This window comes from Salarias fasciatus, chromosome 11, assembly GCF_902148845.1.
Source record: "Salarias fasciatus chromosome 11, fSalaFa1.1, whole genome shotgun sequence".
Lineage (NCBI taxonomy): Eukaryota > Metazoa > Chordata > Actinopteri > Blenniiformes > Blenniidae > Salarias > Salarias fasciatus.
Genome location: NC_043755.1, coordinates 15,112,371 through 15,137,762, shown reverse-complemented (window position 1 = coordinate 15,137,762; position 25,392 = coordinate 15,112,371). Strand labels below are relative to the sequence as shown.

General features: G+C 47.1%; 2 protein-coding genes across 2 annotated transcripts in view; both read right to left on the bottom strand.

Annotated features, from left to right (window-relative positions):
- The window catches only part of plex9.1 (PML-like exon 9.1), a 967,154-nt gene that overhangs the window by 687,001 nt on the left and 254,761 nt on the right, over positions 1-25,392 (bottom strand). The window lies entirely within an intron of this gene.
- On the bottom strand, positions 8,608-12,399 carry LOC115396500 (uncharacterized). Its single transcript, XM_030102388.1, has 2 exons — positions 11,033-12,399; positions 8,608-10,710 (listed from the first exon to the last, which is right to left on the bottom strand). The coding sequence occupies exons 1-2, from the start codon at positions 12,397-12,399 to the stop codon at positions 8,706-8,708; spliced, it is 3,372 nt and encodes a 1,123-aa protein (XP_029958248.1). The 3' UTR covers positions 8,608-8,705.

The window sequence follows — 25,392 nt, the reverse complement described above, 5'->3', positions numbered from 1 at the left end:
TCTGTAGTTGTAAACAATTCTTCCATATCCATAGTTGAATGAACCCTGGAGACACTGAGCAGTTGAGGGCAGACAGCCTCTAATGCTCGACATGTGATCAACTTCATTACCTGAAATCCAAAGACCAGAAACTGTTAACTGTTGTTTTTGTTCAGAAAAAAAATAACAATTTCAAAATGAAAAAAAAAAAAAAAACCTCTGTAGCTCGTCATCCTCACAGCAGCACAGTGTGAACCTGAAGAGCATTCTGTTGTTAAGCAGGAGTCATCATCATCCGATGAACATTGGTAGCACTGCAGGGCATCGGCTGAGAAGACAAACATAAGTTCCATAAAAACGTCAATCCAACAGCAACTAAATTCAATGTATTAACCCTGGACTACATTAAAAGGATTTCGAGGAACGGTGTGAATGGACAGCATATAAAAATCTATTGTGATCATTTCTGGAGCTTCTGCAGATGAGGAGCAGATGAGTGGAACTGACAAATAATTCTAAAAACACAGCAGAGCAAAACTTACCTTCAGGAAGAAGCACAACCCCAAGAATAAGTAAAAGCTGATACATTCTGTGAAGGTGGGAGCAGCTGAGCTCCTCAGGTCTTCACTGGTGTTTTTATACCTCTCACTCTCTGCTCCTCTCAATAAATAAGCAACAGACACTCATAATATGGGCACAAACGCCACACCTCTCATCATCAGTAGACTTAACTTCATTCCAAAGTCCAGTCAGCAAATTCAGGTGAAACAAAATGAGTGCACATGCACATCAACCCATGCTTTATGCAGACAGAATATTGTAGCTTGTTTTAGATCTGTCCCAGCACTGCTGGATGTTACTGAGTTTCCAAAATAGCAGGTTAGAAAGTCAATTGTTTTCAGTGACCTGCTGAAAGCAGGACATATATTGACTTTATCTTTCTTCATCAAACTGATCAAATAATGAAAACAACTTATTCTTAAAAAGATGTAGTTTAATAAATAAAGATCTTCACAATTAACCTTTATCAGTGTCGAGAAAGACCAACTCATCAAAGAAGAACTGTATTCCACAGCTGAGTTTCCTGCTTCAGTGTCTTCCTGTCACAAAACCCCTGAAGTCCTCCAAAAGTTTGGCCCACATGTTTTTAAGCAGTGGTAAACATGCAGTTACCAAGTTGAAAACATGCTGGTCAGTAAGGGGGGAATGGGTTTGTCCAAACTTATTTTGTATCACTTTGCCTTCTGTCTGGGACATAAAGCTCTGCCACGTCTTTTATGCAAAGCTATTCCAGAACACAGTTTTTACATTTCAGGAAACTCCAGGTTAATTTGATCTCAATGTTCTTTTCACACATGGGGGTGTCACTGCTTACTTCAGCTCATTAACACATGCTTCAACCTCACATTCAGGAAGTCAACAGGTCATTGAAACCAACTCTGCATGTGTGTTTAACATTAAACCTTAAATAATATTTAATAATGTCTTTTAATGTGCAAATTCATTGATTCATTCTCCTGGTGGAGCTGCTGCCAGAGACTCAGGAGCTGAATGGAAAATCCCTGGTGATCATGTAAAGCCCTGCCACAAGCCTCTACCCAAGTGGAAAACACAGTGAAACCTTTCTCACTGAAATCGACAGGAATTTATCAAGAACACTTGGGGCGAATCCCAATTTTCTGCTTAATCCTCAATCTTACTCCTCATTCCTCAGAATGTGCGCTCCCGTGAAGTTAAGTGCTGTCCCACTTAAACAAGTTGAGGAAAGGAGCAAGACTAAGGGACGTTATCTCCCTTAATTTTGAGATTCTACGAGACCTACCTTGGAGTTAAGGAGAACCCAAAATGCTTGTTAAATAGTTCGTTTTGCTGTTATTTTATTAATATATAATTGTGTATATTACTTTGGGAGTAATTGTATTAAGTTTCTATGACAGATAATATTTACAAAGGCTATTAGAAAGAAATGAAGAAAATTCATTTGAATGCATTTATTAACAAGGTCACGCATGCAAAATGTTAAACATTTCTAAAGCAGGGCACATTACTTACAGTTATAAAGGGCGTTGTTATTGATCATTGACCAAAATTATTACTGCTGCCAGCCACCCCCCCCCCCAGCGCCCTGACAACGGAGAGGGAAAAAAAACCCCAAAAAACAGCGGTCCACATGTGCACTCTCTCTCTCCTTCGGACGGTCCAAAGAAGCGTCGCGCTAGCCGCTAGCACCCTCCCGACGGTCCAAAAACTCCCCGCCGCGCGCGCTCCCCCCTGGCCAAACTTTTTTCCTGCAGGAAACACTGCACCTCTGGCTTTCTTCTACCCTCTTGCGCAGTGCTGCCCCCTGTGCTCCAAGGACGTAACTGTCTTTCAGGGTTGTCCCATTTCCAAGTGACATTACATTCCTTATTAACACTTGTTTTAGGAGGCACTTAATTTGAGATTGAGGATCAAGGTTGAGGAGTGAGGATTAAGCAGAGAATTGGGATTGGGGCTTAATCAGTCATCTCAGCATTTGAATGACTCCCTCCTGGTTGCTGACTTCACTGCCGTACAAGACAGGTGTAGCACTTCTCCCTCGACAGACTGGTCAGAGTCCAATAAAATCCACTTTTGGTGTGTGACATCAGTGGGAACCGCTCTGCCGGCTGGCGTCCCGGTGTTGTGCCGAATTATACGCCGAGTGGCCGACTCCACCTGCTGGGGGAGCTCTCACTCTCTGAGCAGCGTATCATGGAGATGTTTGAACTCTGTCTGAACAGATATCCAGCCGATAAAAACACACTGCTAGAAACTGAGGACTGCTGACTGCAAAGCTAAAGATCAGAACCTGAAAATTCTGTGAGAGTCATAGGTCTGTCACAGATATATCGTCCATTTGGGAGGACGCCATATAATCCGCTTCAGCTGTTGCCCTTGTACAAGGATTGAACATGGATCACAATTGGATTAAAAAAAAAAAAAAAAAAAAAACGCAAATGTAAATTGACACACAGAGGGACAAACAACCATGCCCTCTCACACCTCGAGGCTATTTAAGGTCGTCAATTATCCTGACATGCATGTTTGTGGACTATGGGAGGAAGCTGGAGTAGCTGGAGGGAGTTATTCACAGAAAATAATAAAACAACACTTCTGCTGTGTGACACATGGACAAGAGATCAAAGTAAATAAATGTCATACTTTCACTGTTGCAGAAGTCACCCTCACAGCAGTCATGGAACATTCCCGATTCTTCCAGTTCTGGGTTGTTTTCGATGAAAGAGCATACATCCTGGGAGGCGCAGCCCTTAAATTTCACTGTCGTCCCGTCGTTGAGTACTGAGAAAATTAAAGAGAGGATAAAATTTCTGTAAGTTTCTAATTTTATGACAAAACCTAATATTTCCTTTGAGCGGAGGAAATAAACTTAGCTCAGAGAAAGTTATTGCAACAATCCTGCACTTCAAAAACACCCCCATTTAAAAATGTATCACAAATATTTCTAGATTTGTTATAGTGTGATTGTGTCACTGTGTAATTGTTCAGGCTGCACCCTGGAACCTTTTGTATCTGATACTTGTTTCCGGACGTAACGTTGATGAGACACGATGATGGCGGCGCACCAGTTTAATCTCTGGCGGTTTCATTCATTCTTTAAAGTTCACTACAACTGAGTTAAACTGCAGCCGAGTGTGCATGCTTCATTCCTGAGGTTACAACACCTTTTTGGCGACGAGGATTAAAGATGGGACGTTTTTCTTTTTCCTTTTTCTGCGTAGTTGGGTCGCAGAAGAAGTTCCCGCGTGATTAGCATCATGGCTCGCTCACTGAATTCGCCGACAGAGAAGGCGACTGGATTGAATATGTCGAAAGGCTGGAGCACTTTTTCCTGGCGAACGACATTGATGACGAGGGGAAGAAGTCCATTCTCCTCAGTGTGTGCGGAGCAAAGACGTACAAGCTAATACGCAACTTGGCGACGCCTCGGAAGCCCGGAGATCTGAGTTTCAAAGAACTGGTAGCGCTGGGTCAGAATCATCACTGCCCAAAACCCTCTGTGATTGTTCAGCGTTTAAGATGGGAGTTTCAGTGGCTGCTTTCGTGGCTGAGCTCAGACAATTATCGGAGCACTGTGAGTTTGGGAATGTGCTGGATGATATGCTGCGTGACAGGCTAGTCTGCAGCATTAATGTCGACGCCATGCAGCGCCGCTTATTGGGAGAGACCTCACTGAGTTTCAAAAAGGCGCTGGATATCACTCAGGCCATGGAAACAGCAGCTAACAACACGAAGGACATCCAGAACAGTACCGCCAGTGTGCAGCCAAGCACGGTGCATCACGTGTCCAAGGAGAAGAAAGGCAAGCCACAAAAATCAGTCGAGTGTTACCGATGTGGAGAAGCACATTTTGCAAATGACTGTGGTTTCAAAGACAGTGTGTGCCATAACTGTAAAAAGAAAGGACACATAGCCAAGAAGTGCAGAGGTGGGGCTAAAGATAAACAGAAAAAGGAGTGGAAATCCAAGTCCAAATGGAACGCACATCACCTGCAAAGCAATGAGTAGGAGGAGGAGGAAGAGGAGTGTGCCTTCAACATGTTCATGTCCTACCGACCAATCTCTCTTTTGTCATATGAGTATAAATTGCTTACTAAAATTATAGCGATTCGATTTGAAAAAATTGTTCCCGATCTGGTTGATAAAGACCAGACTGGATTTATTCAAAATCAGTCCTCGATAGACAATGTCAGAAAATTCTTCAACATAGTTCACTTCACTAAATCTATAAATGACTCAGTTTTGGCAGTTTCACTTGATGCGGAAAAAGCCTTTGATCGCCTCGAATGGCACTTTCTGTTTGCGGTCCTTTGTAAAATGAACTTTGGCCCAAATATGGTTAATATGATCAAGCTGTTATACCGTGACCCCAAAGCTATGACACAGACAAACACAGAAATATCACCTCCGTTCTCCCTCTCAAGAGGTACACGTCAGGGATGCCCATTATCACCCATACTTTTCGCATTAGCAGTGGAGCCCTTGGCTATAGCCATAAGGACCCACCCTCTTATCTCGGGGGTTGCGATTGGGGGTGTGAACTAAGGCTGGGCAATTTTATCGATTCTGTGATATAAATCGATATTTTTTTTCGCCAGAAAGTATCGATCTTTCAGCCGCAAGTATCGATAGATTAAGTCTCATTCAAATCCCGCTTGTTCCGTCCGGCACTCTGCTCGCTGCCCCCTCCCCCTGCTCCGTCTGCTTTGCAGGAAGAGCAATTAGGTCAGCCAGCCACTGGTGTCGCTGTAGCACTTCTAGTAAGTTACCCACAGAAGAAGAAAGAGCGAGAAGGATCGAGAAAATGGCAGAGAATTTAACTCCAGCGCCGCCGTGTCTTAAAATGAACCCCGACTATAATGATAAATTTGCTCTATGTGGTTCAGCTTGCTGTCAGTAACATATCTATGAATAATTTAAAAATATATATACATTCAGTTAACTATATTTTAACAAAGTTTATTTCGCACGGAGGCCGCCATTGTTGTGCACGTTGCAAAGCATTCTGGGTAGTGACGTCACAAAGTTGTTTCACCTCTCAGCAGTGTTTTTAGGAGTGATCTGTTCACAGCTTTATGAGCATGAGTGTTCAACCCTTTCAATTCGAACCAACACGAAACCAAATACAGAGCGAGGACGAAAATGAAAGTAACAAAGGAGATGACGATAAAAATGGTCGCTACCAAGAGGAAGAGAGAGTCGGTCACAGCCGCTGGTGCCTTGGTGGATGCTGCCTCTCAGTGGCGACCGAGAGAGAGCGTCTGCTGCAAAGAGCTCAATTTTCTTTCTGTCGCTGTTCATGGTACTTATTTACTTTATATCGTCACGATTAACATAATTAACACAAAAATGACAAACGGAGATGGCTGCTCTCTCTACTTTACCATAGATCTCCCCTGTATTACAGCGCATCCAAACTTTCAGGCTGTCTGCATAAACCTGGACGTCTTGTGGGAAATTCAGCCCGGGAGCGTTGTGTGGAGACGCGTTTTATCTGATGAGCGGGCGGGTGGGGCGGGGTGGGGCGGGGTGGGGGGGGGGGGGGGGGGGGGGGGGGGGGGGGGGGGGGGGGGGTGCGGGGATACTTCGGTTTGCGGAGCGGGAGCATATATATAACATGCCGGAGAGCGGCCACGCACACGGCCAGGAGAGCACACACAAATCTTCTGTTATCATTTAAAATGTGGCACGGCGGCCTAATAACAGACAGTGTTCTCACCATAACAGTCCAGAACACTCCACATCACGGCCATGTCCGGATTCTCCTCCTCCTCCCTGTTTCAGCTGAGCGTCACTTGCTGGTGTTATTCGGACTCGTTTTGAGTCATCATCGCGTTCCCCTTCCTTCTTTTTAAAAAATGACAGTAAATTTAACTGTCTTTTAGACATGTTTGATTCGGCCTTTGCTTACTCTCTTCATCAATAATCTCAGATGCAACAACTTTCTGTCAGAGGCGGGTTTGATTCACTGCGTCAGCAGATCTGCGGCTTTTTTAAATGACTTATTTTTTTAACCTTTAATTGTATTAACAATCTGAAATTAGTAACAGTTGTTCTGTGAATTAATGTTAGAATATTATTATTTTATGCAGTTAACGTGATTTCTGAGCACAGGTATGGGGAGCTGAACTCTCCCACAGGCATCTTCCCACTCTTTTCTTAATTTTCTCTCCTTAGGAAAGCTGTGGATGCTCACCACACTTCTTTTAATTCCCTTGTTTTCAAAATTACATCCAAAAGTGACGCAATGTGGCATTTTGTTCAGTTGTAGCTGACGAGAGAAGTACTTTGTGAGTAATTTGTGGCTTTGCTCGGTGAACAGACAACTACCTGACGTCATCACTCCCAGAATGCATTGCGCGGCCAAAACATGGCCGCCACCATGTAAGCAATAATCCTTTAAACGAGTGGCATTTTATAACTTATGCATTATGTTTATACTTTTCTAACAGCGTATTTTAAGTGTAGACATCAGCGACAACATTTGTAGAGCTAATAGACATTTTAATCGGGGTTCGCTTTAAGCCCGAGCGCCCCCCAATTGGGGGCCTGGCAGCAAACATTTCAGAGATTGTCTAATAATATCGATTATTTCTGACAGAATGTCATGATGCTTAAACAGCAGAACCTGGGCTAACCGAATATATCAGCCATTATAACATTAACGCTATTATAAGGCTAAATGAATTATGAACCATATTCGTGATAGTGTCAACCCACTCGCCGAAATATTGATCGTAGCGCTATGAAACTTTAGGTTAAGAAGTTAACCCCGGTTCTCTGAAACATGAGTGAGGTATCTCACTATGGGACACGCCCCCAGCGCTGTTCCCCAGAAGCAATATTACACTACGCCAGTCCTGACTGGCAGACTGACGTGACGTCGGCTCCGCAGGGAGGGGCCTCCCCCTGCTATAAGAGCCCCACGTCGACGTCATCTCCTCAGTCATTGTAAGCACACCTCTTCCTCGCTCCAGGCAAGGAGGGTGGTCTGGTGAGATACCTCACTCATGTTTCAGAGAACCGGGGTTAACTTCTTAACCTAAAGTTCTCTTTCAACATTCGTTTCGGTATCTCACTATGGGATATAGAGACTCCCGTATTGCCAGACAAGCTTACCTCGAAGACCAGGCGCATATGTCCAGCGGGTCAGGCAGACACAGTGGGTACAGAACCCACGCCTAACACAGCATGAGACACTGATGGCGCAGTAACATCCAGGTTATAGAATCTGGTGAAAGTGTGAGGCGACGCCCAACTGGCAGCCGCACAGATCTCTTCCACAGAAACCCCCCGGAAAAGCGCCCAAGACGCGGCCACACCACGCGTGGAATGCGCGCGCAGCCCCGCAGGGGGTTGCAACCCCCTGCTGTTATAAGCCACGCTAATAGCGTCCACGATCCAGTGAGATAAACGCTGCTTAGTGAGCGGTTCTCCCAGATGTGATGCGGCCCATGACACAAACAGCTGCTCGGACTTCCTGAGTCCGGCTGTCCTGTCAACATACGCCCTCAGCGCGCGCACAGGGCAGAGCGCGTTAAGCGTCTCGTGCTCCTGCGTCGCGAAAGGAGGGGGATAAAACGCCGCCAACTCGATAGGGCGATACGAAGTTGCCTGGTTAAAAACCTTAGGCACAAATGCGGGGTTAGGTTTCAATAAAACCTTATGTCCCCCCATGAAAAACTGCATGCAGGCCGGGTTCACCGATAACGCATGGATATCACTCACGCGTTTCGCAGACGCCAGCGCGAGTAATAAAGCCGTTTTCAGGGAGAGCATCCGCAGGTCCACCTGCTGAAGTGGCTCAAAAGGCGGGCGTGACACAGCTTCGAGCACCAAGGATAAATCCCAGGGCGCAGTCAAGCTCCTGGATACCGGGCGAAGCCGCCGCGCTCCCTTCATGAACTGACAGATAAGAGGATGCTGGCCAGCCGTCTTATCCCCAAAACCGACGTGACAAGCCGATATAGCGGCTAAATACACTTTGACGGTGGAGAAAGCCAGACCGTTATCCAGCAGCTCCTGCAGAAACATCAGGATAGCAGGGACGGGGCTCTGAAAAGCCACCAGACCTGCCCTTACGCACCATTTTTCAAAAGCCTGCCATTTTCCCTCATACGCACGATGTGTGGACGAGGCTCTGGCGCTCTGAATAGTTACGATGACGTTATGCGGGAGCCCACCTGTCAGCAGGTTAAACCTTTCACGGGCCAAGCCCACAGCGCCATGCGCTCCGGGTGAGGATGAAAGATTTCTCCGCGTGCCTGCGTCAAAAGGTCCCTGCGGAGGGGCAGGGGCCAAGGTTGACCGCACAACATCTGAAATATCTCCGACAGCCAGTGTTTCCCTGGCCAGCGCGGAGCTATCAGAATCAGAGCCAGCCCCCTCCGCCGCACCCTGGCGAGCGTAGGAGTGATCAGCTCTAACGGGGGAAACGCGTACAGCAAGACGCGCGGCCACTCGTGTGCCAAAGCGTCCAGACCCAGGGGAGCACTCTGGTCCAACAGGGAGAAATACAGGGGACACTGGGCGTTCTCCCCCGAGGCGAAGAGGTCCACCTCTGCCTGTCCATATTTCTGCCATATCTGGGTCACTATTTCGCTGTGGAGTTTCCACTCCCTGTAGCGAGGATTCCCTCTGGAGAGCAGGTCCGCCCCCCGGTTCAGGATGCCGGGGACGTGCGTCGCTCTCAGCGATAACAGGTGGGAGCTGCTCCACACGATCAGTCTGTGTGTCAGACTGTGAAGGTGATGCGAGCGCAGTCCCCCTTGTCTGTTGATATATGCCACCACCGTGGTATTGTCCGTTCTGACCAGCACATGCTGCCCTCTCAGGAAAGGCAGAAAGTGTTTCAGTGCCAGCGAGACAGCCAGGAGCTCCAAGCAGTTTATGTGCATCCCGCGCACCTGCGCGCTCCATGTGCCATTCACTATCCTGCCCTCGTGCGTGGCTCCCCAGCCCGACAGAGAGGCATCTGTAGTGATCACTTTCCTCACCAGGACCGTCCCCATGGTAACGCCTACAGTGAGAAAGCCTTTGCGTTTCCATGGGCGCAGCGCCAGAGCGCACGCGGAGGAAACAAGAACGTGACGGCGACCGTGGAGCGCCGGGTTCAGCCTCAGTGACGTCACCCATCTCTGACACGGTCTCATGTACAAGTGGCCAAGTGGAAGAACTACCAGTGCTGATGCCATCAGTCCTAGTAGTCTGAGACACGTCCTGAACCTCAGAAGTGCGCCTCTGCGGAATTGTGCCAGACAAGCCTGAAAGGCTTTCACTCTCTCCGCCGACAGGTGAGCCGTGAACGCAACTGAGTCCAGTGACAGGCCAATGAACGGGATTTTCTGAGTGGGTGTCAAAACACTCTTTTCCCGGTTTATTGTGAAACCCAAGCCAGTGAGATGTGACGTGAGCAGCCTCACGTGCTCCTGGGCCTGGTGTGACGACTGCGCCATGAGAAGCCAGTCGTCGATGTAAGTTGCCACACGCACGCCCCTGTGCCGCAGGGGGGCAATGGCCGCCTCGGTGCATTTGACAAACACCCGCGGGCTTAAGGAAAGCCCGAATGGGAGCACCTGGTATTCGTATGTTACGCCTTGAAAGGCGAACCTGAGATACTTTCTGTGAGGGGGGTAAATAGGGATGTGAAAGTAAGCGTCCTTCAGGTCTATGGATGCAAACCAGTCGCCTGGACGCACGAGGCGGATTAGGACTGCATGCGTCAGCATCCTGAACGTGTACTTTCTCATGTACTTGTTCAGAGAGCGCAGATCCAGAATCGGCCGTAACCCCCCGTCCTTCTTCGGGACCAGAAAATATCTTGAATAGAAACCGTACTGGCTCTGATCCAGCGGCACTATTCCAATAGCTCCTTTGATCAGCAGAGAAGTGATTTCTTCCTGCAGAACACGAGCTTTTTCTCCCCGAGCCAGCGACTGCAATATCCCGTTGAACCGGGGAGGAGCGGACGCGAATTGGAGCCTGTAACCTCTGGTTACGGTCTTTATTACCCAATCTGCTGCTCCACATGCCCGCCACTGCTGGGCTCGGACCGCTAGCGGGCCGAGCGGGGATTCTGTGTGAGCGCCATGCTGGACAGAGGCGGACAGCGGTACAGCAGCTCTGCTTTCCACAGCAGGTGTGCTGGCCTGCTTCCTCATAGATGGAGCAATGGCTCCCTCTAGAGGCCCCCTGTGTGATTGCACAGGTGTGTCCTGTGCCACACATATATGATTTTTCATTATTTTGAATGCTTTTGGCTGCGCCCTTGGCCTCAGGCCTGGATGCGCGCTCTGAAACATCTTTAATGAAAAGTTTATTGAAGAACATGAGCACTGGTGTGTGCTTGTGCACTGGTGTGTGCTTGTGGGACTCCGCTGTGGCTCCTCTGAGCTCTCTGCAGGTCCAAGTGTTCTTCTCTTCACTGGGCCGTGAACTGTGAGTGCCTCCATGGCCTCTGCACGCCTCTTCCGTGGGCTGGAACATGCCTCGAACATGTGAGCCAGAACGTGACTCGGGAGGGACGACGTTGGCGTCTGGCGGAGCCCGTCTTCCCCCCTCGATGGCTGCGCTCTTGGTGGCGCGGCGCTTCTTTTTGGCCCCCAGAGTGGCAGGAGGGCCGGCTTGGTCCCCTGACGTCACACTGGTGGCAGAAGGCTTTTTCAGCCAAGCACCTTTCAGCTCTGGAGGCTTGTTGGAAACACGGCCTGTCGGCTGAGACTGACGTTTTGGGGTCCGGTAGGCCGACCTGGCCACGGCCTGCGCAAAAGTCTGTCTGGGTGCAGTAGGAGGAGGGGGAGGCATCTTTCTGGGGAGACACAGTTGGAGTGCTTCTCCCTCCTTCTTCTTCTCCTCGCATCGTCTCTGCATGGTGGCCACGGCTGGGCCAAACAGGCCCTTTGGGTCCACCTGCACGTCGAGGAGGTTCGCCTTCTCTTTTTGGGAGAGGCTGGACAGGTTCAGCCACCTGGCTCTCTCCTGGGCAACCATGAGAGCCATGGCTCGTCCCGAAGCCTGAACAGCGCTCCTGTGAAGACGGAGGCAGAGGTCGGTGACCACGCACAGCTCGTCCCACAGGTCTGGCGCAGGTGAGGACGTCATCTCGTCCTGCAATTCAGCCTGGTAGGCTAGAAGCAGGGAAGAAGCGTTCAGTGCTCTCACCGTTGTCGCCACCATTTTGTAGCCCTTTTCAGTCAGGGAAGACTGAAAAGATTCGGCCTTGGAAGGCAGGGAGGGTCCCGCTGCCGTCATGGTGGATTTCAGGCTGGGGTGGAGGTGAGATGCCACGAGAGGTTCAACAGGGGGAAGGTGGGAAAAACCTTTCTCCTCCATGTTGTCCCAGTCTAACGCCGACCCTCCCTGGACGGGGTTTTTGGCAGTAAGTGGATTGCTCCACGACCGGGTCGCCTCCTCCCGGCACTCAGGGAAGACTGGCAGCAGTTGTCTGGCCGCGGCTTTGGCTTTCGGGAGCCTTTTTCCCTCATAACGAGACGTGGTGGTCTCGGCGGGGGTTTCAGGCCACGCGATGCCAAGCTTTGCAGCTGCTCTGCGGCAGACGGCGTGCAAATCCATGCAGGCGGCCGGGTTTGGGGACCCGCTGCGCGTGCTGTCTTCCGCCATCGGCTTTGCAGCCGGAGAGGGGTTAAACGGCCCGTCGTCCTCCTCATCTCCGTCGGAGCCGAGGCTGACGGGCTCGTCCCCGGACTCGAAGTCCGCCGCCCCGAAGTCGCACTGCTCGGCCATTAGGCTGATAGCGTCGTCATCGGGGTCGGTGAGCGGGGCCACAGCGTCGAGCTGTTCGCCCCAGCTCGTTCCCGCGGGAATGGTGTCCTCGCGGGAACTCAGCGACACCTGTGTCGGGGGGATGGTTACCCCTAACATAGGGTCCACCTCCGACAGGCTAGCCTGGCGAGCTAGCCTGCGTCGGCGAGTCTTCAGCGAAAGACGTGCACAATGCTCACAAGAAGCCGGGAGTGCGAGCGCTTCCTGGGCATGTTGCAGCCCCAGGCAAGCGCTGCAAGCAGCGTGGGTATCTGCGCCCGAAATCTTCTTTCCGCATGTGCAGGTCTTGGTCGGAGGTTTTGTCCCGTCCATGGTGAGGAAGCGGTAAAAAACTCCGACAAGTTAGCTCCGTAGCTAGCAAGTTTTGCAACAAGCTATAGCAGCCGCTGTTTGGGGACAGACCGTCTGCTAATCCCAGATTGCTAATGTGGAGAGCAGGTAGCGTTCGGCGACCGAGGTGTGAGCTCGCTCTGCGAAGGGTAAAGCTAGCCTGTTTAGCCACAAAAAGCATCTGAGAGGTGCTTCTGGGAGCGAGAAGAGGTGAAAGACTGAGGAGATGACGTCGACGTGGGGCTCTTATAGCAGGGGGAGGCCCCTCCCTGCGGAGCCGACGTCACGTCAGTCTGCCAGTCAGGACTGGCGTAGTGTAATATTGCTTCTGGGGAACAGCGCTGGGGGCGTGTCCCATAGTGAGATACCGAAACGAATGTTGAAAGAGAACATGATACAATTCACACAAACAGCCTCTCAGACGAGAGCTGAGACTCCGCTGGTTACAACCATACCGCTCAAAGCCGTCTAAAACCACAGAATCTGCCAGAAAATGCCACTAAAACAGCCAACAGCAAGATCGCGTTTTCATAGAGTCCGAATTATGCGGTTATTGTCCATCGGAATCACTTAGCTTAGCCACCTAGCCCCCTCTGACGTCAATCCGGGCGTAAAACTGACCCCCAGTTAGCCTCAAGGAGCTCTGTGATTGGTCAGCGCCATACAGTTTGTCTGCGCCATGACGGTGTTTTGCTTGTTCTGATTGGCTAACAGAGCTGTCAATCACATGTTGGTGACCCCCGCTGCATTCTATTGGCTCAGACGAGTCTAGCGACGTACGGGGTGTCTGTATTCATGAAGCTGCTGCGGAGCTGGGAGCCTGTATACAGAGGAGGCTTTACGCACGGCGCGTCCAGCTGAGCGTAAACACACGCTCTGTGTGAATTTCCACTGCAGTCACGCCAGAGACTGCTCTGTTTGGATGTTTTGAACCTCAGCAGTGATATAAAAGTGAAAAATATGATTTGGAACATTAGAAAATTCAGATTTCACAAATGGCACCACAGTGTGCCAAAGTGTGCCATCGCCTGACCTGTCTGTACTAAAACCTATCAAATGTTGTTATGCTTCACTTTCACAGAGTCAACCTTTGCAGAGAGAGTGTTCACATATTTGTCTATGATCTGATGGAGGTTTAGAGCTGCAGCTGGACTTTTCCAAAGAGATGATCACATTGAAATTGCTTTTTTTTTTTTTAGGCAAGACTGAAAATTTTTCATTTGTGCTGTGTTCCATCTTCAGTCACACTTAACCAGTAACATATATACTGATATTTACACATCTGGACAAATCTTACAAGTGTTCACTTTATGAGGAGACAGTAACCACTCAAATAGGCCAAGTTATTACAGTGTTATATTCTTTTTAGTTTGGTATGTCATTTTCGAGAAGAGGCTCTGAAAAATAGCCCAGGGCTTAAAGGGTTACATCAGATGTTTTAAAAAGTTTTAAAAAGAAGAAAGAAAGTGTTGATTTGGACAAAAATTTTGCGGTTTGCATGCTGTGTCACACAAACATCAAATACTCAGGAAATACAACGAACCTACGGGCGCACCTCAAACGTCACCAGTGAGTTAAATGTGTTCAAATGGCACGTTGTTACTTGAATTATTGGCTGTTTTAGAGTAACCAAGGTACTATATGTTTACTAACTGGGTGGCTAGAGGGATACCCTCAGAAGTTAAATGTGAAGTTAAAAAAAACTGTAAAAGAAACTGTTCAGAACAGGCCACTTGCTGCAATTTTCAATGTGCACTGGAATGCTGTTGCACTTTATTCACCTCACAAAGGCTTGCAAGCCACAGTTTGCACTGTTTCAATTAAAAATAAATTTTCTCGCCACGTCTTTGATTCACTTTGTGCAGCATTTGCAAGCTGTAGACTCTCTCTGCATAGTCAGAGCCATATATTGTGTATTTGATGCATTCTTTTTTCAGTTCGGTTAAATCAATCCAAGTCAATGGAACAGTAACAAGATGTCACCAAAATCACACTTTCCCCTGAAAATCTTGTAGAAAATGATGTTAGTTTAACAAATCGTATCGAGTTGCATCGAATCGTATCGGATCATATCGTTGGCCGAAAATCGTGATATATATCATATCGTGAGCTGAATATCGTGTATCGTATCGTATCGTCAAATGAGTGTATCGCTACAGCCCTAGTGTGAACCACATTATCTCTTGATATGCAGACGATATAATTCTGTTTTTGACCAGGCCAACCACCACTTTGCCAGCCCTCATAAATCTGCTCAAATTGTACAGAGTTTGGATACAAAGTAAATACACAAAAAAGTGTTGCCTTGCCTTTAAACATCAGCTGAACAAATCTCACAGGAAAACTTCCCTTTTCAATGGAACATGCAAAGTGTTATGTATTTGGGTTTGGAGATTCCCAACCAGTTAGAAAAGAGATTCTAACTTAACTACATTACACTGCTGGGGAAAGTGGAGAAGGACTTGGACAGATGGAGGCATCTACCTATTTCTCTGATAGGACGCGTCAACTGTATAAAAATGAATGTGCTGTTGCGATTCCTCTACCTATTTCAAACACTTCCCATTTCAGTTCCAACAAATTTTTTCAAGAAATTAGAAGGTGTGATATCCAGGTTTATATGGAGGGTAAAGTGCCCAGAATTAAATTCAAAACATTGTACAGTGCCTCTCGTCATGGTGGGTTAAAACTCCCCAACTTTGAATTCTTTTACTGGGCTGCTCAACTGAGAGCCCTCTGGTTCTGGCAGACAGAGATGCCCCATCCTCCAGCATGGAGGCAAATAGAGCAATTTTTCACAGCAGAAGTACCACTGGCTGGTATCCCTTATATTAGACTATATCATACTTTGAAAGACGGCACAGATAAACCAGTCATTAATCATATGTCTAAACTCTGGTCAATTATACAGCTCTGCACTGGTAGTGTGACATATCTACATAATAACACGCCTTTCCACAATAACCGCTGCCACCTGCACGAACAGATGGTCTGACAAGGAGGTGGTATAACATGGGGATTCAAACATTTGGTGACCTCTATGAAAACGACACACTGAAATCCTTTGAACAGTGAAGAGACACCTTCAGTCTTCCAACAGCACACTTCTTTAAGTATCTGCAGGTCAGACATTTTATCTGCTCCCAACAAGGTGGACGCGTAACATCTCCAGAACCTCCTGTATCTGACAATATCCTAAAAGACATCCGACACCCGAAGGGCATGGTGTCTCTGATGTACAGCAGGATATTACACTGCATTAAAAGAAAAATTGGTTGAATTGATTATTCATAAGGTGAAGCGTTTCACAAAATGTTTTGAGTTGACTCAATTACTGTTTAAAAACATTGACTGAACGAAAAACTCTTCGTTGGCTATTAATTCAGCCAATTGCTTAATAATCGTTGACAGAACGAAAGACTTTTGGCTTATTAATTGAGCCAATTGAAACAAATTAGTTGACACTAGGGATGCACATTTTATATATTTTTTATGACCGTTAACCAACACCCTTTAACCGGTTAATAACCGTTAACCGATAAGATTTAAAGGCCGTCCATGCTTCACATGTCTGCGTGGGTGTGCGCTGTGCATTGGTCTGCGCGGACCGATCTGCGGACGTCCGCGCAGCAGCCAGAATTTGTGACCGTGCAGGTCGCGCTGGTATACGCATCACCAGAGCGCCACAGAAAACAAAATATGACAGTAAAAGTGACGGCATCTCGTGGATGGAGACAGCAGACTGTCTGGAGGGAGGAGAAGGTCTGCCGAGGGAATCGCTCCGGCGGCGCCCCCGCGATTCAGAAAAAAGAAAAGGCTAAATAAACTTTAATAATAAATGATAACGCACTGACAATATATGTGCTTAATTTTCTCTAAATAATCTGTAATAAAGGAGCAGAGAAACAGTCTGTCGTGCCAGAAAAGCTTCTGGAGGATGTGTGGAACAGTGCGCCTGAACGCGCACAGCGTGCGCATCGGTGGAGCGCCAAGGTTCCAAAGCGACGCGAAGCATGGACGACCTTTAAACACCCTGTTGAGTGGTTACATGCTGCCGCTCCGACATTCCGACGCACCACCAAGATATATCACCATTCCGAAATACCGCTATTCCGACACGCAAACGTCCCACCATTCTGACACGGAAATGTGCCTCCGAGTGAGTGACTGAAGGTGCGTTCACACCGAACGCGTTGCAAGCGTCACGGGCGTCACTGACGCCTCAAAGCTGAAGCGAGTAAAGTGTGGAATTCGACGCATGTTCAAATTACACACGAAGCTTGCAACGCTCGCGATGCGTGGCAGCTCAGTGGCGGGAGTGGGAGGAGCTTGTGTCCTGTCTTCATGCTGACAATGGCGGGATCGGTGCATAAATCACTTTAGCTCTAAACTCTTCAAATGTATAACTTTGTCTGGTTTTTTTTTTTTTAATTAGCCGACAAAGTGGTCATTTAGAGCCCGATTGTGTCGTTTGTTTGTCCGAATACCAACTGTTTATGATTTTGTTCGGATGAATTCGGCGAAATGTGAGCCAGCCGCAGTGAGCGGCTCCAGCACGGAGGTGTCAGAAAAGCAGAGAAGCAGGAGAGAAGCAGAGCACACACGAACCCTGGACACGCCACGGGGCCCCCCGCCCGGCACAGCGCGCAGCGCTGTTCCCCCGACCCAGCAGCCCAGCCTCCAGGCCCGGTCGGGCTTTGGCGGCGGGCGACGCGGATCACACCTTCGGCCGCCCCCGCCTCTCCGACCGGCTTCCCGGCGACCCGCGGCAGGACCGAGACGCGCGGTCTCACCCAGCGGTCCTACGGAGCGGGCCCGCTCCGGGCGTCGCACCGAGTCGGCCCCCCGATGCGGCGCGTCACCCCAGCGGCGGGCCCGCCGGCGAGCCTCCGCCTCTCCCAGGCCCAGTTTGACGAGCTTCTGGCCCGCGTCAGCGCTCAGAGTGCTCGTCTGTGATTGGATGACGCTCGGCGTTGACGCTTCCAAAGTTCAATTTTCCCAACTTCAGGCGTTGACGCCTTCAACGCGTGACGCGCATGGCGCCCGTTGGCAACGCTCGAAACGCTCGGAAAGCGACGCTCGAAAAGCGCCTGATGCGCGTTAGGTGCGTTGAAGCTCGTCCACCATAGACTTTGAATGTAAAAGCGACGCCCGTGACGCTTGCAACGCGTCCGGTGTGAACGCACCATGACTCGGCACTGTCGGGTGCTTAACTGCGGATTTACAATGACAGCAAATTCTCATCTAAAATGTAAAAAAAGCTACAAGATTTAGATATAATTAACAGCACTGTAGGCTTCAATCATCTCCTATTGTTTTTTAAATTATGTTGAGAGTGAGCGCGCTGGTGATTTTTTTTTTGAGTGTTCTGATTAATTTCCTAAATAAAGTTTTAGCTTCTGAAATCCGATTTTTAAACAGTTCTGATGAAGCTTAATGTTTATCTGGATGATGCGGCTTCACACCGAACCATTTCACTGTAAATCTGGACGACCCGCGGCGTCTGGAGATAAAAAATAAAATTCAATATAAAGCCGGTTTTGTGCCACATGCGTCAATGCGCACAAAGAAACACACCCTCCCCTACTGCACAACATGAAGGCACCTGCAATTAATCAGTGAATTAAGGAGTCATCTGCAGCGCCGTCATTGATATCTGTAATTTAATGCCAGCGCACATGAAGACACACGGGCTCTGTGGAGAGCTCCGCTCCAGCTGGAGCTTAAAAAAAAAAAAAATTAACCGATAGTATTAACCGGTCAAAGTTCCTGTTATCGGTTAACGGTTAAACGGTTAACCATGTGCATCCCTAGTTGACACCATGTCATATTCCACATCATGTGCTCACTCAACTAGGACTTATTAGTCATTACAACTATAAAGTAATAATTGAGTGAATAACATAATAATGATTGTATGAATTAATATTTAAATGACATATACTCAACATAAAATATAGCCTAATTAAATAAAGACTAATAAAGACAAATTTACTATTAAAGGTCGAATACACGATTTTCTCGAAAAGACGAAGCCCCAAGTCTGTTACTCACTTTTTGAACAACGCGCATGCGCCAGACCATCCGCCCGGCTCTCCTGCTTCTCCCAGGAAACGCGGAAGTGTACGAGCGCGATCTCCTCTTCTCCGGCGTGCACGGCTCTGTTTACAGTTTCTGCGATCCGCCTCGCTCATAAATAAAGCTTTTTTTCCGAAACAGTTACAGTTTCATTATGTCAGACTCGCCATCGGTAAGTACTAGCTCAGAAGCTCACCGGCTACATAAACACTCTGAATGCGCATGCGCAAAAGGGAGAAGCTGATTGGGCGCAAGCACGTAGAACCGCCTTACGAAAGCAGCTCGTCAGAATGATTGACAAACGGACCCACCAATTATTTAGGTGATCCACCCGGAAATCAAAATGTTGTATTACACCTTTAAATTTTTATTTTTCTGTGTACAAAACAAAACATTTAAATTTTTAATTCAAAGAATTACACAACATTTGAAAAGAGTGCAAAACAGAGCAACGCCAATAGCTGACAGTTTCAGCTGTAAAGGAAAGCCTGTCTGTTAGCCAATAAAACCCTGAAATGCAGAGCAAAATGGGAACAGGACCTTTGTTTCAGCTTTACAAATTCTGAATGGGAAACACTCTGCAGTACAGCTCAAAAGTTTTCCTTTAATAGCCGTGACAGGCTTCTTCAGCTCAATCTCATTCATAGAGTTTACCTTACACCTGAGGTACTACACAAAATATATAGCACAATTTCTGAGCTTTGTCCTCGGTGTAAAGTTGCAGTAGGGAGTCTAATTCATATGTTTTGGGACTGTGTAAAGCTGAAACAATTCTGGGACCACGTTCTTAATACACTTAGGGCCAATCCCAATTCTACCCCTTACCCCTACCCCTCAGCCCTTCCCCTATGATATGCGCGTTCACGAGGCTTAAGGGCTATCCCAATTCTACTTTTTGAATAGGGATAGGGGTAAGGGGAAGGACTATTTCACCCCTTTCAGCGAAGTCTGCATTGATGCTCCCTATTCTCTATAGGGGTAGGAGGAGTTTCACATTGGCCAGAAAAAAACAACATGGCGCCCTCCACAAAGTCGCACAAATGTAAGCTTGCTTTCTGTATACTATTTAAAAAGCTATAAAAAGTGTATTTGCTTCACTGACATTTATAGATATACTAGCATGACAGTGTCCCAGTCATGAATTAACGTTTTAGCGCTGCGTAGCACCATTTCCGATCGTAAATGTGTAACTTCTGAAGAGCACTAATCACTGTATTAATGTCATCTTTTATCATGTTTTTAACGTCATATGTTTGACACAGGGACCCCCGATGAAACCCGACTTCTGATTCAGTTTAGAGGTGAAAATGAAGAAAAGTTTTTGAAATCAAAATACAGCACCAAAACACAATGGGAGTAAGTTATATTATTCATCTGAGCTATAATATGTCAATAATAAAATGTGTTTATATAAATATATATGTATTACTTCAGGAAATTCATAAAAGAAAATGGCTTGGAAGGGGAAGTTACAGCCCAGCAAGCTTCAAAAAAGTGGGAGAACCTCAAAAAGAAATATAAGGTAAATAATAATACCATTATTAAAAAAAAAAAAAGTAATTTCTAATGTAATTTCTATCATTTCTAATAGCCATAATTTTTTGTTGTTATAGGAGCGCGGCGGGGCTTAAAGGGCCAAGGGGTATCCCAATTCATAGAGCTGCAAAGATAGCCCTAGCCCTCAGCCCTATTCTAAAAGGGGTAGGAGAGTGATAGGGGGAGGGCCAAGGGCTGAGGGGTAGGGGTAAGGGGTAGAATTGGGATTGGCCCTTAAAGATATCACAGGGATAGAGATCCCTCACTCGCCAAGGCTGATTTTGCTCGGGTATCTATCCAGATGGGATTGGTAAATGGACTACACTTGTATAGCGCTTTTTACCATGCTTGACAGAGCCCAAAGCGCTTCACACTGCAATATCACATCAACCCTTTCACCCCATACTCGGTGGTAGTAAGCTACTACTGTAGCCACAGCTGCCTTGGGGCAGACTGACGGAAGCGAGGCTGCCAATTTGCGCCATCGGCCCCTCCGATCACCACCAACCATTCACTCTCACAACTTTCATACTAGGCAAGGTGGGTGAAGTGTCTTGCCCAAGGACACAACGACAGTTTTACGCCTGTGGGAGCGGGGATCGAACCGCCAACCTTCCGGTTATAAGACGACCCGCTCCCTAATTGCTGGAAATAAATGCATTGCAATATTATGGAAAAGTGATAACCCACCCACTGCTTCTATGTGGCTGAAAGAAATTGCATCATACACGGCCTCTGAAAAAATTATGTTTAATATGAAGAAAAAACTTCAGCTTTTTGAAAAATGTTGGGGTGACTTTAAAGGGTATCTTCATAACCTCTCACAGGGAACTGGGTGACCACTGCTGCTGGTGTGGCGGTGGGTGCTGGATTTGGCAAGCCAATAGGCCTGGGTTTGCTCCTCTACAGCCAGCTGTTGACCCTTTGAGGCTCTCTCGGGCCACTCACGGTCCGGTGTTACTATAACTATTATTACTGTTATCACTTATCTCATTTATCCATTATCTGTATTATCATGGCTTGCCTACGCATACATGAAAATAGGTGTGTAGACACACAAGATTATACTTATGGAAATATACTGCTTCGCTTCCCTTTTTGTTTTTCCTCTTCCTTTTTTTTCTTTTTCATTTTTTTTCTCTAATGTATTTTCTGTTTTATTTATTTTTTTATTTTATTTTAATTTGTTTTGCTAAGGTTAGAGTTAGATTAGAGGGTGTGATTTGGGTGAGGGGTGGATGTGGGTTTATATACTAGCTCCCAGTGGCGGACCGTGCATTTCACATTAAGGCCTTCAGAACAGATCCGCCTGAACCAATCCACCTCTCAATAACTATTTTGTCTACAAAAAAAAAAAAATCTTATATGCAGATATGCACATAAAGAGTTGTTGCACAGCAGATAGATACTTGTGCAGCCAGAATAAATGCCTTTGCTGAAGCGCACAATTCTCCTACTACATCTGTGCACGTACAATGCGCATCAACAACTTAATAAAACAGCAATATTATTTAGGAAAAGAGGAACATTTTACTCACCAAAATCCCGATTATTTGAAAACAAAATCCTAATTTCCTTCCTCAAAAAGAGTTCAACTGCTCTGTCATATAGATTATCCGTGCGTTTCAGTTCCATAAAGCCAGGACTGAAAGTCCAGCTTGCGGCTTGTGGTATTTCTGGCGTAAGTTTTATTTCTCTTCAGGTCTTCTTCTTCTTCTTCTTCTTCTTCTTCTTCTTCTTCTTCTTCTTCTTCTTCTTCTTCTTTGGAATAATTGAGGTAGGCGACCAACAACTTAGGTGCATACCGCCCCCTACTGTATCTCTTGGTGAATGTAAATCAGAGGGCCTGGATATGCTGTTGTTAGAAGCTAGAAGGCGCTGAGTCTGATTGGGTGAAGCAACTGTCTGATTGGTTGAAGCAACTGTCTGTTTGACGCTTCACTTTACTTCACTGCGCCATCAGGAACGCATAGCGAAGGCCTCAGGCAGATTTCTTTGACCCTAGCAACAGATGATGCCTGAAATCTGATTGGTTAAATGATTTAATATGAAAAAAACATGTCTGGAAGCAGCGCAACCACGGGAAAACTATCAAAGGAACTGGAACATACCGTTTGGAATCATTTATTAATTATTTATGGACAAAATATAATTTACATCAGTCTGTAATTCAGATAATTTTTAGGCCAGCAGAGAAGGCTTTGCAGGCCCTGACGGCCCACCACTGCTAGCTCCATTACTGTTAATGATTCTTTGATTTGTATTTGCAAAAACACTAATAAATAAATTGTTAAAAAAGAAAGAAAAAACATGTTCAACCTCAATGAACCACAAGCAGAGCCCATCTATGCAACCGTCCAAGTGAATGATGCTGAGTTGAAGATGGAGGTGGACACTGGAGCTTCAGCTTCAGTGATAAGTAAAGACACCTACCACAGATTGTGGCGCTCAGGAGGGGCGCCTGCACTCAAAGAGACAAACATCAAGCTGAGACAATACACTGGTGAGTGCATTCCACTTCTGGGTGCTATAGAAGTAAATGTAGCATGCCAAAGCCAGAAAGCAGCAGCGAGGTTACTGGTGGTGGAAGGTGAGGGACCTAGCTTACTGGGACGTGACATCCTACAGAAGATCTGCCTGAACTGGAGAGAAATTAAGCATGTTACAGTGATGGAAGACATACTTAAGAAGTACTCTGACGTGTTCAAAGATGAGCTGGGCACCCTCCGGGGAACAACAGTTAAACTGTGTGTGGATCCAAATGCACAGCCACGCTTTTTCAAACCACGCACAGTGCCATACGCCATGAAGTCCAAAGTGGAAGCAGAGTTGGAGAGGCTGCAGCAGCTGGGTGTTATTGAGCCTATCGAGTTCTCAGATTGGGCAGCTCCGATTGTGCTGAAAGGAGATGGTGGAGTACGTGTTTGTGGTGATTACAAACTGACAACAAATCAAGCCTCGCAGGTGGACACCTTCCCTTTGCCACGAGTGGAGGACCTGTTTGCTACACTGGCAGGTGGGCAAACATTCACAAAGCTGGACATGAGCCACGCCTACCAGCAGTTGCTGCTGGATGAGGAGTCAAAGAAATATGTGACGATTAATACACACAAAGGACTGTTCAAGTACAACCACCTAGTGTTTGGTGTAGCTTCGAGTCCAGCCATTTTTCAGCGCACAATGGACAATCTGTTGCAAAACATTCCACGTGTGGCCGTCTACTTGGATGACATCTTGGTGACAGGCAGAACCGAGGAGGAACACCTGAAGAATCTGGACCAGGTGTTACACAGAAAGGCAGAAGCTGGACTGCGCCTGAAATGCAGCCAATGTGTGTTCCAAGCTCCAAGTGTCTCCTCCGTGGGTCATCAGATCGCGCTCAGGGTTTGTCTCCGCTGGAGGAGAAAGTGAGAGCGATCAAGGAAGCCCCAAGTCCAAAGAATGTTGCAGAGCTCAGGTCATTTTTGGGCTTAGTGAATTATTATGGAAAGTTTTTGCCTGACCTCTCCACTGTGCTTGTCCCCCTCTACCAGTTGTTGCACAAAGACAGTCCATGGCAGTGGCAGCAAAAGCAAGGGAAAGCGTTTCAGCAGGTAAAAGAACTACTACACTCAGCACCCCTTCTCGTACATTTTGATCCAGACAAGGACGTAATTTTGTCCTGTGATGCCTCCCCATACGGTGTGGGTGCAGTCCTTTCCCACCAAATGGAGGATGGCACAGAAAAACCTATTGGTTACGTGTCACGCACACTTATAGTGGCTGACAAGGGATATTCACAGCTTGAGAAGGAGGGACTAGCTGTTGTTTTTGCAGTGAAACGATTTCATCAGTATCTGTGTGGCCGTCAGTTTACCATATGTATGCACTGTACACTGCTGACTTTGCTCATAGATCTGCTGTGTGTCATGTGCAGAAGTATTCAGATGACACTGCAATTGTGGCATGTGTGAAGGGTAGGGATGAAAAAGAGTACAGGGAGCTCATCGTGGGATTCACCACCTGGAGCAGGGACAATGGTCTTATTCTGAACACCTCTAAGATGAAGGAGTTGATCATTGACTTTGGCAGGAAGCCCTCTCATCAACCTGTCATCATCAACGGAGAGAGTATTGAGGTTGTTCACACCTACAAATACTTGGGTGTGCACCTTGACCACAAACTGGACTGGTCAGAGCAGGCTCGGGCCCTGTATAAGAAAGGACAGAGCAGGCTGTTCTTCCTGAGGAGACTTAAATCTTTTGACGTGTGTGGTGACACGCTGTACATTTTCTATCAGTCTGTTGTTGCAAGTGCTGTTTTCTTTGGGGTTGTCTGTTGGGGTGGCAGTATGACAAAGAGACAGCAATCGGCTGGACAGACTGATCAGGAAGTGTGCGTCTGTGACGGGGAGGAAGGTGGACTCTGTTCAAGCAGTCTTGGAGAGAAGGATGGGGGCTCTAATGCAGGGTATCTTGAGGAACCCCAAACATCCACTGCACGACACAGGTGCAGCTCAAAAGAGTGACCAGAGTAACAGGCTCCTGTCACTGCGCTGCAGAACTGAGCACTTCAAGAGGTCATTCATCTCCTCAGCAATCAGGCTGTTTAACAGATGTGCCTGAGCCAAACTGAGTACACTATGAGCACTTTATTGTACTGTTGTTATTTATTATTTGCGTGCGAATGATTTGTGTGTGCTGCTGGAGACCTGAATTTCTCCCTTGGGAGATTAATAAAGTTTTTATCTATCTATCTATCTATCTATCTATCTATCTATCTATCTATCTATCTATCTATCTATCTATCTATCTATCTATCTATCTATCTATCTATCTATCTATCATATTTACAGATCACAAACCACCCATGGGTATGTTTAGTGAGACGAAGGGAATCTCACCCATGGCCTCAGCACGCATACAGCGCTGGGCCTTGACGTTGTCAGCACACCAGTATCACATTGTGTACAAAACAGGGTGTGACAATGCTAATGCGGATGCTTTTAGCTGACTCCCCCTCCCTGACACTCCTAGTCTGGATAGTCTACCTCCTGAGACGGTGTTTTTGTTGGAGAGACTAGCTACTTCCCCAGTGACAGTCAAGCACATTAAGATGTGGACAGACAGAGATCCAGTGTTGTCACAGGTTAGGCGCTGGTTAATGCAG